At 37.9% G+C, this 13,752-nt stretch overlaps 1 protein-coding gene across 1 annotated transcript in view; it reads right to left on the reverse strand.

Moving 5' to 3' along the window:
• Positions 1 to 10,106: 10,106 nt before the first annotated feature.
• Positions 10,107 to 13,752, reverse strand: part of LOC101984500 (ankyrin repeat domain-containing protein 26-like) — a 36,052-nt gene continuing 32,406 nt past the window's right edge. Inside the window, exons 12-13 of the mRNA XM_026787844.1 lie at positions 11,145 to 11,225; positions 10,107 to 10,325 (exon numbers count right to left, since the gene is read on the reverse strand). Coding sequence (XP_026643645.1) covers positions 10,107 to 10,325; positions 11,145 to 11,225 — 300 coding nt within the window. The remainder of the gene's footprint in view (positions 10,326 to 11,144; positions 11,226 to 13,752) is intronic.

Here is a 13,752-nt window from a genome sequence, read left to right on the forward strand (position 1 = left end):
ATTATATCTTCTAGAACCAGTTACTAAATCACTTACATATATACGCAATATATATGTATTATTCATATATATATATATATATATATATATATATATATATAATAGGACTATAGTTTGAAACATCTGATGTCAATTCTGTGGGAACCTTTTAATAAGAATCATATTCAGGGGTGGTTAGTTTCTCCTTATTCATCTGCTATATTGTTACTCTTATATTCATTCACTAATCTAAAACTGTTATGCCACAAATCCATAACTAAAATTGATTTATGCATATGTTTGTTTGTATGTACAAATAATTGAGTTTTGTGAGATTTTGTGAATGGTAAAATCAAATATTAATTATGATCATTTGGTTATCTGTGTACCATGAAGACTTATTTCATTGAGTCAGTGATACATTCTTAAAAAGGAAACATTAAATGAGAAATTTACTTTTTTATGTACCAATGCCTGTCAGCACAACATTTTTTTCTCTTCCTCTGGTGATAACCTAAAATTCACTTCTTCTGATAAATCCATAATATAGTTAAGATAAACTACTTAACATGATAATTGTTAGAAATATATACTATCTATAAGCATTGATAGGAAATATCTAAATTGGTGATACTGAAAGTTGTGTTTTTAAATCCCCAATAAAATTTTCACTTAAGCATAAACACTAAGTTTAAGCCAATACTTATAATTTCTAAAATACTTTTAATTACTTCAAATATACCTTAGGCAAAAATTAAAATTCATGAGGTTTATTGCAGAAAAAAAAATTCAAAGATTTTTCCAAAACAAATAACACTCAGAAACAAAATTAGAATAAGCAATAAAGAAATCCTTCCTAAACACTACTGCATTTTTCATAACAAAATAGTAAATTAAATCAAGTCACTAAGCATATTCATTATTAAATTCTTGCTGCCTTATGTACTAATACCTGTAAATCCAGGTTCTTTATACCTAATATTTTTCGTCGACTATCCTGACACTTTCCTTCTGAATGTGATGTTTCCATCAAGTACATATTCTTGCTTGTTTTGTGTTTTATTCCCTTAAACAACGTGTTTCCTTGAGGTGCTGTCATTTCTCCTTCAGACTCTTTCACTTCAGTGGTAGTCTGGAAGGGTTTTGAAATTAGATAGTACATGTATTATAATCTAAATAGTTTATATTTTACTAGATATATACTTAAAAATTTAAATAAAAAATGTAAAACCTTTGAATTTTAAGGGAGTACATTTCTCAGACCTTTTAAAAACAACTCTGAGTTCCATCTTACACCTATAAGAATGGCCAAGATCAAAAACACTGATAACGTGTGCTGGAGAGGTTGTGGGGTAAAGGGAACACTCCTGCATTGCTGGTGGGAGTGTTAGCTGGTACAGCCCCTTTGGATATCAGTATGGTGATCTCTCAGAAAATTAGGAAAAACCCTTCCTCAAGACCAAGCTTCCCATTTTTGGGTATATATTCAATGATTGCTCAATCATATCACAAGGACATGTTCTCAATTATGTTCATAGCAGCATTGTTTGTCACAGCTAAAACCTGGAAATAACCTAAATGCCCCTAGACTGAAGAATGGATAAGAAAAATGTGATACATTTACACAATGGAGTACTACACAGCAGAAAAATTAATGACATCTTGAAATTTGTAGGCAAATGGATGGAGCTAGAAAACATCATATTGAGTGCGGTAACCCAGACCCAGAAAGACAATTATCCTATGTACTCACTCATAAGTGGTTTTTAAATGTAAAGCAAAGAAAACTATCCACAAATCACAATCTCAGAAAACCTAGACAACAAAGAAGACCCTAAGAGAGACATACATGGATCTAACCTACTTGAAAAGTAGTAAAAAACAAGATCTCCTGAGTAAATTCGGAGCATGGGGACCATGGGAGAGGGTTGAAAGGGAGGGGAGAAGCAAGGAGGGGAGTAGAGAAAAATGTATAACTCAATAAAATCAATTAAAAAAACACAAAGGAATATAATAAATTCAGTTTATTTCTTTTTTATTATTATTTTATTTTATTTTATTACTTAAAAAATACCAATCCATTGTCCTTGGCTTCTCATCAGCCCTCATTGTTCGCCATGTTCAGAGTCCAGTTTCATCCCATGCTTTTTCAGTCACAGTCCAGCTGGCCTTGGTGAGCTCCCAATAGATCAGCCCCACTGTCTCAGTGGGTGGGTGCACCCCTCGTGGTCCTGACTTCCCTGCTGATCTTCTCCCTCCTTCTGCTCCTCATTGGGACCTTGAGAGCTCAGTCCAGTGCTCCAGTGTGGGTCTCCGTCTCCATCTCCATCCATCACCAGATGAAGGTTCCATGGTGATATGCAAGATATTCGTCAGCATTGCCACAGGTTAGGGTCATTTCAGGTTCTCTATCCTCAGCTGCCCAAGGAACTAACTGGGGACATCGCCTTGGGCTCCTGGGAGCCACTCTAGGTTCAAGTCTCTTGCCAACCCTAAGGTGGCTCCCTTAACTAAGAATTGTGCTTCCGTGCTCCCCTATCCAACATTCCTTCATCCCAATCATCCTCTATTGCTTATGTAATTCCCAGGAATCCAGTCTATTTCTACAGTAACTGAAAACTCTATAATAAGTATTACGATAGAACTGAATTGTTGCAATAGCTTTTGAAATGATTATCCGAGATGTTAGGATGTTATATAGATCAGGAGATTATGAGTATAAAATTTCAACTCAGTAAAATATGGGATTTATTTATTTACTTATTTACTTATTATTTTCCAATTACAGACTACTGTTTTCAAGGAGCTTGGAAACACCACCATGGAATATTTAATAAAGCATTTTATTTATAATTGAGTATGCTATTTTGAACATATACAGTTTTGGAAAAAAAATTCCTTAACAATTTTTTTATTCTCAGTATATTGGCATGCCTACAATTCTTGCTTTACTCATATACATTCTTATTCATTTATTTATATAAAATTTCTATAAGCCACATCTAATATATGATGGATAATAATCTCTCAATACTGAAATATAAAGTAGAATATAAAATAGATTTTAGATAAAATAGGATTATTATAAAGTAGAATATAAAATATATTTGCATTTGATATCAGCAATCCTAACATTTCAATAGCAATTAAATATTCACTGAAAAGGAAAATATTGCTATTAAGAATTTTTTTTCAAATCTGTATCACTTTGGTATGTCTGTAGAATATGATTTTCCTATGGTAGCTTGTTGCCAGCTTTCCCATTTCAGGAGGGTTCAGTGTAAATGTCTGACATTTCAATGTTAAACCTGATTTCAGGATATTGGTCTTAAGGTGTTCTCAATTTTCTTATTACTTCAAATCAGGTTAAATGCAGACTCAACCAGCTATCTTCTCTGTTTGAATGCTGACCGTTACATAAATGCAGCTCTATGAAGAGAGTGATGTAAGGGGCCCTAGCTCTTCTCTATACCATCCGTGTGTGTGTGTGTGTGTGTGTGTGTGTGTGTGTGTGTGTGTGCATTTGTCTGTGCATCTGTGTGTCTCTGTGTGTATATAACACCACATATCTGTTATAAAAATGTTGGTGAGATGGCAAGGAGGTGAGATATAGCAGAAATCTTACCTTAGCAGAGTAACAGAAACATATAATTCAGCAGCACCACTTAGAACCCTGTACAAAAGGATCTATGACATATCCTTTGTCAACTGATATACAGATGTCATAAATACAATTAGAGATAGGTGGGGAGAGACAGACACACAGACACACGCACACACACACACACACACACTCACACACACACACAGGAGAGAGCTTGTTAAACAGTAGATAATCCATTTTCTTTTCTGCTATAGAAACTCCTCCAATTGTTTCAAATTGTTTATTATTTGTCAATAGAAATATGGTTGGTTGTCAGTTCCTACAAAGATAAAAAGCAAAATTATTTGTTAGAATCATTCAAACACTTAAATTTAATATCCATTTACACTTAAGTTTCAATATCTTGAGTCCTTATTTTATATACTGTGTACACAGCTCCTCAAAAATCCCAATTAAAAGTCTCCTTCCAAAAAACATCTTTACCCTACCCAATCTTGTTCTTTTAAATCTCCCATTTTTTAATTAATTCACCTTTAACTTGTACCATTGGTTTCAGTTTCTAAATATGTCCTGATCCATTTCTTATTGCAATACATAGAAGAAATCCTTCAATCTCTTATTGAAACACCCAAAGAAATCTGTCCTATATTAAGAAATGTTAGAATAAAATTTGTGTGTGCCTACTATGTTCACAGAAGCCCATTAAATGTCTTGATTTTAACATTTTACATCAAAACAACCATTTTCCTCAGGATATTAAATATAAGTTCATAGAGTGAATAACATTTTGACTAATCTTTAAGAATCTATAAAATACTAAAATTCTTTGTGGTTTTGCTACTTACTTCAAAACACCAAATATTTAGTCAACAGAAATAATGTTTAGTAGGAAACAAATGGGAAGCAGGAAAGAGAATAATATTAGCAAAATTATTATAGAAAAAATAACAAGTACTAGAACAATCCACAAGGAACAAGAGAAGGGATATTGTTTGAAAGGAATATGAAATAGAATACTACATACATAGAGAAATCTATCAAAATACCCTCAAGCTTGAAGTGATGTTACACACTTAATTATAAAATTCAAGATGAAGAGGCATGTGGACATCTAGGTGTTCATGGACACCCCACTATACCAGAGCAGTCAGAGGCAGTCTCCTCAAAAATGTCCTTTAAATAGATGTTAAGTAAAATAAATGTAGGGTCTAAAACATATTATTCATTTCCAGTATACTAATTCTTTTCATTGAGTAGCCTTATCATGTATATGTAAAGATTGTGGTTCAAAGACAAATGCAAGTGAAGTTTCCTCTAACACATCTGATGATAAAGGCAGGAAAAGTCTAGGTCTTGGATTATAGTTGGTAATCTAAGGAGAAGTTGATACATGGATTAATAAAGTACTAAATCTGACTTTCTGAATTGCCCTCATATGGCCTGCATCTTTCTCCCAGTGCTATGGTAAATATTGAAAGAGGAAAGAGAATGGAACATGGAGACAGATGGGCTCATAGTCAACTCATGTATCTGTTCCTTTATTAATTTGTGGGGAGCAACAATGTGAGCCTATTTCCACCTTGCCTGATGGTCAGAGAGTTTCAACCTGTTCACATTGCTGATGGGAATGCAAACTTGTGCAACCACTTTGGAAATCAGTGTGGCAATTTCTCAGCAAATTCAGGATCAACCTACCCCAGGATCCAGCAATACCACTCTTGGGAATATACCCAAGAGATGCCATTTCATACTACAAAAGCATTTGTTCAACTATATTCATAGCAGCATTATTTGTAATAGCCAGAATCTGGAAACAACCTAGATGCCCTTCAATGGAAGAATGGATGAAGAAAGTGTGGATGGTAAAAAAAAAAAAAAAAAAGACATCTTGAATTTTGCATGCAAATGAAATGGATGGAAATAGAAAACACTATCCTGAGTGAGGTATCCCAGACCCAAAAAGATGAATATGGTATGTACTCACTAATAATTGGATTCTAGCCATAAATAAAGAACATTGAGCCTATAATTCATGATCCTAGAGAAGCTAAATAAGAAGGTGAACCCAAAGAAATACATATAGTTATCCTCCTGGATATTGAGTAGACAAGATTGCCAGGCAAAATTTGGGAGATTGGGGGCGGGGGAGGGGGTGGGGTGGAGGTAAGGGGAGATGGGGAGAGAAAAGTGAGAAGGGGAGGATGGGGAGAACTTGGGGGAATGGGGCAGTTGCGAAGGAGGAGGGTTGGATATGGGTGCAGGGAAGTATATATCTTAATTAAGAGAACCATTTTAGGGTTATCAAGAGACTTGACTCTAGGGGGGTTCCCAGGTGTCCATGGAGATGTTCCCAGTTTGTTCCTTGGGCAGCTGAGGAGAGGGAGCCTGAAATGGCCCTATCCTTTTGCCATACTGATGTGTATCTTGCTTATTACCATAGAACCTTCATCTGGCAATGGATGGAGATAGAGACAGAGACCCACATTGGAGCACTGGACTGAGCTACCAAGGTCCAAATGAGGAGCAGAAGGAGGAAGAACATGAGCAAGGAAGTCAGGACTGTGAGGGATGCATCCACCCACTGAGACGGTGGGAATGATCTATTGGGAGCTCACCAAGGCCAGCTGGCTGGGACTAATGGAGCATGTGATCAAACCGGACTCTCTGAATGTGGTGGACAATGAGGGCTGAATGAGAAGCTAAGGACATTGGCACTGGGGTTTGATCCTACTGCATGTACTGGCTTTGTGGGAGCCTAGTCTGTTTGGATGCTCACCTTCCTAGACCTGGATGGAGGGGGGTAGACCTTGGACTTCTCACAGGGCAGAGAACCCTGACTGCTTTTTGTACTAGAGAGAGAGGGAGAAGGAGGGGTTGTGAGGGGAGGGGGAGGGAATTGGGAGGAGGAGAGGAGGTGGATTTTTTAATAATAATAACAATAATAATAAAAAGGTGTTGATAGCAAGTGTGGCTACACACCCTGACCTAGGTGTGTTCTTCTGACATTAAGATGACCTACACAGGATATTCAAGCAGAATTCTGCTCCTTCTTTTGAAATTGGAGGTTTGATCTTGGGAGTGCTTGCCTTCAGGATACCTGGTCTAGGGTGGGTTCATTGCCTGAACAACCGAATGTTAATGACTAGATGTCTCTAAGTATTGAAGCAAGTAATTGCTTGAGTTGTTATTTGTCTAATGTTAAAGCAGTCTTTTGTCTTCTTTCCCCAGTTGTTTTGGGGTAAAAAAGTGTATGGAAAATTAAACATTGGGATTTTAGTATTCACTGGAATGCCCTCCTGGTACTATCCTATGTTTCTGTTTATTAATTTTCCTTTCATCTACATGCCCTTTACTTCTCTTCTAAACTGCATGCCTCTACCCTGGTAAGTGGTAATTTTGTCCAAGCTGGTCTCCATCAATCATTTGTAATGATGGACTGTTCAGAAGACAAAGGATCATCAAACTCCCCAAATTAATGAATAATATTATAATAACACTTTAAAAATTCAAAGTATATTCGCATTCACAGTCCTATTCAGCATCAATTAAACAATACCTTTTCATTCATCTTTTGCCTATTCATATTATGTTAGTGATACTGTTTTAGTCATAGTAAAATTAGCCTAGGTCCATGAAGAAATGGCCTATAGAATATAGGCTCTCTCTCTCTCCTCTCTCTCTCCTCTCTCCTCTCTCTCTCTCTCTCTCTCTCTGTGTGTGTGTGTGTGTGTGTGTGTGTGTGTGTGCATGTCTCACAAGTCTCCTTTGCCAGATATTGGGATGGATAATGATGCCTGGTTGCTTCCTGGTTCCATTTGATCAGGGCATTTTTCCATACTTTTACTGGCCACCTGGCTAGCTTATGCCCCCAAACAACAACACACAAACTGTATTCATTTAAACACTGCTTGGCCCATTTCTATTAATGTGTGTAGCACAACAAGGTGATGACTTATCATGCCTAACCCATGTTTAGTAATCTGTGTAGCACCAGTCTTACCGGGAAAGATTCAGCATGTCTGACCTGGTGGCTTGCTTCATCGCATCTGCCCTAGGGAGGAGAGCTATCGAGTCTGAGCTCACTTCCTCTTCCTCCCAGCATTCTGTTCTGTTTACTTCACCCACCTAAAGGCTGGCCTATCAAATGTGCCAAGGCAGTTTCTATATTAGCCAATGGCCTTCCTCCATCATGTGTGTTTGATGGGGTGTACTAATAATGTGCCGGGAATGGGGACACATTATGTCCGGTAAAACTTAATTCCAGTATCTTTCTCTCTATTTTCCAGTTTGTGTTTTTGAAACAAGGGTCCACCCTGAACCTAGAGCTCACAGTTTATTCTAGACTAGCCCGACTGAGAACTATGGGATTCCCCTCTTCTCACCCATTCCCATCACTACAGTGACAGTCACTATGCCAAGCTTTCAGGTGGATGCTGGGGATCTGAACTCTTGCCCATGCAAAGGCGCAGTAGCACAGTTTCCCAGTGGAGGCCTCTCTCTAATCCCTCTACTTTTTGTCATGATTCACTATAATCTTAACCTAGGAATTGTAAACTACAAAGCTTAGTAGTTAACGAAGTTGAAAACAAGAACTATACCAGAACTGTAGAACTGAAAGTATAACCAACCATTCCTAGGCAGGGTTCTAAGTCACTGGTTGATAGCTAAGAGTTTGAAGAAGATGCTGACATGTTTTCTCTTGGAAGAAGACTTATTCTGGGTCCTGGGATGCTATCAAAATAGCAAGCAGAAGAGCTCTTGGTGAAAGGCCTTGAGTTTTGTGCATTTACTGCAGATCTGTTGTGCTGCGTTTTCATGTGAAGTTTTGTCCTGTTCATCTCCAAATTCTTGTTACTCCTGCAAAGATTGGAAAGGGTAATGTCTACAGCTGTCAATTCCTCATGAAGGTCTAGTAAGTTACTTTCATTTTAACAATACTACCATGAGACTAAATGAAATTTCCATGGAATGGCACATTAATAGTAAAGGTGTCTGTGAGTTTTCCAACTGTATGCACTTGTGGGCACACAATTTCTCCAAAGGCAATTGTAGAGGTATCCAAATAAAATTAGATTTTTAATGGAGAAGGGTTAGGTACATCTATCAGTGATGTGCAGCTTGACCAATAAGACTCCTTCAATCAAGACTGGATATATTTATAATGTTCTTCATGATGTTATTGGACTATGTTGTAGACTATATAAATAGTAAAATATGATACATATGATCTTGGATGTTCACTTTCTTGATTAGAGAGATTTATTACATGAAATTTTGTTATAGTATTATGATGTTATTCCTGATAAGCTAAAATGAAACATGTAGGAATATGTGGATTTCATTACTGTGGAATTTCTGTCCTCTTGACAAGATACAGCTTTTGTTTGCCCCCTACACTTTTAGACACTGTAATTATCTGCAGAGAATTGTTGAAAACACTAGGCCCCTTATCTTTTCTCCATGGGGACATATAGATAACTAATTGTTGCACAACAGGAAAGAATCTTCTTTTGTGTTTACTTTAGCTCCCCGTCAGTTCTCCCTGCTCCTATGAGTAAATGTTCACCCAAGCTCTTGTAACTTACACTAATTCCACTTACTGCCACACAAAGCCAGGTGAGTAGAATGGTCTGTGTGTCATCACTGCAAGTGACAATCTTCATGCCTTCCATGAATGAGGTCAGACATTTGTAGACCAGTTAGTGGATTTTACAAATATCGTCTTTTGAAGACATGTGAAAATATTTGCCTTCCCCTTATGGGCACCTCATGTCTTATCTGAGTATAATGAAACATTTTGCAATGGGGAGTAATTCAGTAACAAACTGTGGGAGAGTGTGATAGTGGAACTGTTAGTTAATAAAACAAACTCAAAGAAGCATAAGACATAGTTACATTACCAAGGCAGCACAGGTGGAAATTGTCTATACATCCTCCAAAATCTTCACATCGAACAATTTTAAACCATTGTTTTTAATCTAGGCTTTTCTCCTCATATTAATCTTTTCCTGTTTCACACTAGGCATTTATGGAGAACATAGAAACTCAAAAAAAAAAAAAAAAATATTTTGTCTTCTGGCTCCCTCTAGTGGTGAGGTCAAATTCACAGCAAAGAAAATTGTTTAGCAATTGCCAAACTATGCCTGGGGAGGCAGAGGAGGTGATTCTTTTACCCTTGGCTTTAAGATACACTATCCTAAAGATAGTTCAACATTCCATATTTATTTTTATAAGAATTCTGACAAAAAGTTTTATGTAAATATTTCTTAATTAGATTGTTTTAAAAATACATAGGTGAAAATATATTTGATTTGACTAAGTATATCAAATTATCATGTATAATAAAAAGCAGAAAACATCATAATCTGTAACAGAGTTACCACTTAAAATTTACTTTCTGTAATAATATTATTTCCCAAAATTATATCAGGAAATTAATATTCATCTTATAAAATTTCACAAATACAATTGCACTTTAAACAAATTGCTGAACTTACTGGTTTTCTACATATATGTATGTGCCTTACTTGTTTAGGTAATACTGAAATGATTTTCTAACACTTAGTTCTTCTTGATAGAGGTACTTATACCGTTCCAATTCCAATACACTTAATGCTCTGCTAACTTTCAGTTTAGAGAGCATAGATTTAAGGCTTCTAATTTTGGTTTCCATCACATCTGTTGCTGAAGTTGTGTCGTTCTCTCTTAAGAATTCCGAATATGGTTTAGCTGTTGCTTGTGCCTGAAACATTAAATGCCAGTATTAAAACCCTGTCTTGTATGTCAAAATCAATTGTCCTCAGCTAATTCAGGGTGCTTGATGACTATAGCTTTAAGCTAGTGAGTCAGAGAAAATTCAAACAAACAATAAGTAACAGATGCTAGAATTGTAAGGATGTAAAAAAAATTAAAAACCTTTGCTTGGTCAGGAGATGGTTAAGACACTGGCTTTGAGCTCTTTGCAGCATCAAGAGCTAGTTGAAAACCTGAACCTCTGCAAAAATATAAACCACAAAATGCTTCTAGCAGCTAACCACCTGTCATCATCCAGCTTTGTGATCTAAACAAGAGCAGAAATAACTTCTTGAGGGGTGGGCGGGGGGGGGGGCTGTACTCAGCAAAACCAACCCCTTGACCCTAAGTAAACCTGGCTTGCAGTTTTTGTCTTTGTATGCCAACCCCAAATGAGGAATGGCAGCTCTCCTTACAGCACTGCACCACATGGGGGAACTCCCAGCTAGCTGGCATAAGAATTAAACCTTGGTTTTGCTTTCTGGACTTGACCGGATTCTGGGGGTCTCTCTGGGGGGTCTCAACTTAAGAAACACAGAATCTCAAGTCTTCATCCATATCAGCTGTATAAAATCATCACAGTTGGGCAGTGGTGGCGCATGCCATTAATCCCAGCACTCAGACGAACCTCTGTGAGTTCGAGGCCAGCATGGTTTAGAGAACTAGTTCAAGGACAGCTAGGGCTGTTATATGGAGAAACCCTGTCTTGAAAAACCCCAAAAAAGTCATCACAAAGATGGACTTGTTCAAGTGTTTGTGAGGCACCTACCATCAAACCCAGATCTTGCCATATGCTAGGTACATGCTGTAAGACATGCACCACATCGTCAGTCTTAAATTGTGGTCTGTCCTGTATTTATAAAAAAAAAAGAGAGACATAAAAGATACAAAGGCATGATTAGTGGAAACCCATGGACCACAAAGAAACTGGAGATTATAATGGTAATGAAACTTGGGGGAAGGATTATTGCTACATATATAGGGCTGGAGAGATGACTCAGCAGCTAATGAGCCTTGGAGCTGATATTGATTAAAATCATTTTAGTTTTCAACTGGGAAGGCTATGACACATGGCTAGAGGTGTGGGTTTTTATTTATTTCTGAATTTATTTTGGTTTTTTCAGACAGGGTTTTTCTGTGTAACAGTACTGGTTATTCTGGAACTTACTTTGTAGACTGGGCTGGCCTTAAATTCACTGAGATCCAACTGCTTCTGCCTCCCAACTGCTGGGTGTTAAAGACGTGCACCACCACTGTGCCTGGCTGTGGGTGTGTGTACTTTAATTGTCTAATTTTCGTTAGATAAGATGATATAAATTAGGCCAAACATAGAAAACGTGACAGTCAATACTAAGTTAGACAAAATTTCCATGTCATAGCACCGACTCCATAAACTCACTGTGCTAGACTTTCTGAGTCTTCTTATTTCCCCCAGCTGCAGTTGCTAGGCCTCCTTATTCCCCAGGGAAAGGTCAGAGTGCTATCTGCCCGTTCTGAAGGCCCACGATGCAGAACAATCAGAGGCGATAGGGAGTCACGTCAAAGCAAGAACTCAGTTTATTACTGTGTCAGCTTATATAGGTTAAATGACAACATGTGATGTGGGGGTACCTCCAGTCAATGAGAAACAGCTAAACCCTCTCTCTGGCTGGAGGGGCATCTACCTAGTTTTTGCTGTTTCAATCTCACTCAAACAAAAGCCAGGCTTTTCTCTGTCCTACAGGCCTCAAAGTACAGGTCCTGAACTTGAGCCAGGCCCTTTTCTATCCTATAGGCCTCGAGGTTCAGGCCCTGAGATAATTTTGGGCCAGCATCAGTGGCTATGTTGTAAGATAACAGGACACAGAGAAAATCTTCTTTCCAGTAGAACTGCTTGGTCTTGTTGGGTTGGAAGCAACATCTTCATACAGGAGAGAACATTGTTCCATTGTTCCAAATGATTGCACACCCTCCCAAGTCTTAAACCCACCTTGCCTGAAGGAGAGGGAATTGGAAACAACTTTTCATTTCTAGACTCTTCTCAATTAAGATACTGAGAAAAAGAAAAATATGTTTTCTATGCAACTAAAGATAAAATTAAAAAGACAAAGGTTGGAATGATGGCTCAGAAGTCGAGAGCATTGGCTGCTCTTCCAAAGATCCTGAATTCATTCCTGGTGTCTGCATGAAGTCTCACAACCCCCTCTAGTACTCAGACACATAAGCAGAGAAATCATCTGTATATACAAATAAACCAATCTTTTAAAAAGCAAAAATAAAAGACAGATTGGCTTTAATAGGAATTAACACAAATCAAGTGACACCATAGAAGTTACCCGCCATTCAAGAGAGTCCACTGTGTAGTAATATCAATTTAATGGGAACAAATGCTCTCTTTGAGAAACAGTGGAAAGCCAGGAGGAGGACGTCGGAACTACTATGGAAAAATTTTATGCCCAGTTCCCTTCACCTGCAATTCCTTATAAGAAAGAAAGTTTGCCTCCATAATCCTATGTATAATTGGTACATGGAAAAGAATAGAAAGCATGGTTTGAAGTACTACAGGAGAAAGCAGACAAAAAAAAATCCTGGAAATATTAGATAACAACCAATTTCAGATATTAACTGCCAAAAGCAGTTAATTCTCAGAAAGAACTGACTCTGAGTAAGGTTTGATAGATCTAATATTGTAATTTCAACTTCCATTTCTTCGTGAGATTTAAAAAAAAAGACAATTCTGGAATCATTATCAGTCTGCAAAATGGTAAATGAATGTAGTGTGTTTTCATCCTAAATTCATTGAATGCCGTTTTTTTATCACTTTGCAAGGATTTGCTTTGTTTGACAGTAGGCATTGATTGAGGGGGCACAAAGGCCTGTCCCCCATGTTCCGTTTCCGTGAGGAAACCCATGACAGTGCTGGTGGTCCTGGAGAACCAGCTAGAAGAGCTCGGCCGGAACCACTGGCTTCAAGGCTTTGTGTTAGTTTCTCCTTCAGGCCCTTCTCGATAGGCTTCTCGATGTCCTTCCCCTGGAGCTTGAGGCCAATGGCTCTTAATTATGCCCAAAGCTTGGTTATTTGAATGAACTCGTCCACTTTCACAGTCTGCGATGACTTGTGGGTTTTCACTGATTTTCGTGACCAGGTCCTTCTGCTGCAGGCCCTTACTCTGCAGAGGCCCCACTGAATCACTTTGTCCACCTCCGAGGTCACCCTGTCTTGATACAGCTCCTATGTCTCCCTGTCTTGCTTGGCTGTGTTCTTAGTGATGGAATGCTGCTTGTTCTGGCCAGCAACCCATTTCTTGGATGTCTCTACATCTTTCCTTGTCTCCTGAGCTGCTAAAATGGCCTACTTAGACTTGGCCTGCGCTGCCGTGGAGCACACGCCTTTAATC

This window comes from Microtus ochrogaster (genome assembly GCF_000317375.1).
Source record: "Microtus ochrogaster isolate Prairie Vole_2 chromosome 14 unlocalized genomic scaffold, MicOch1.0 chr14_random_1, whole genome shotgun sequence".
NCBI lineage: Eukaryota > Metazoa > Chordata > Mammalia > Rodentia > Cricetidae > Microtus > Microtus ochrogaster.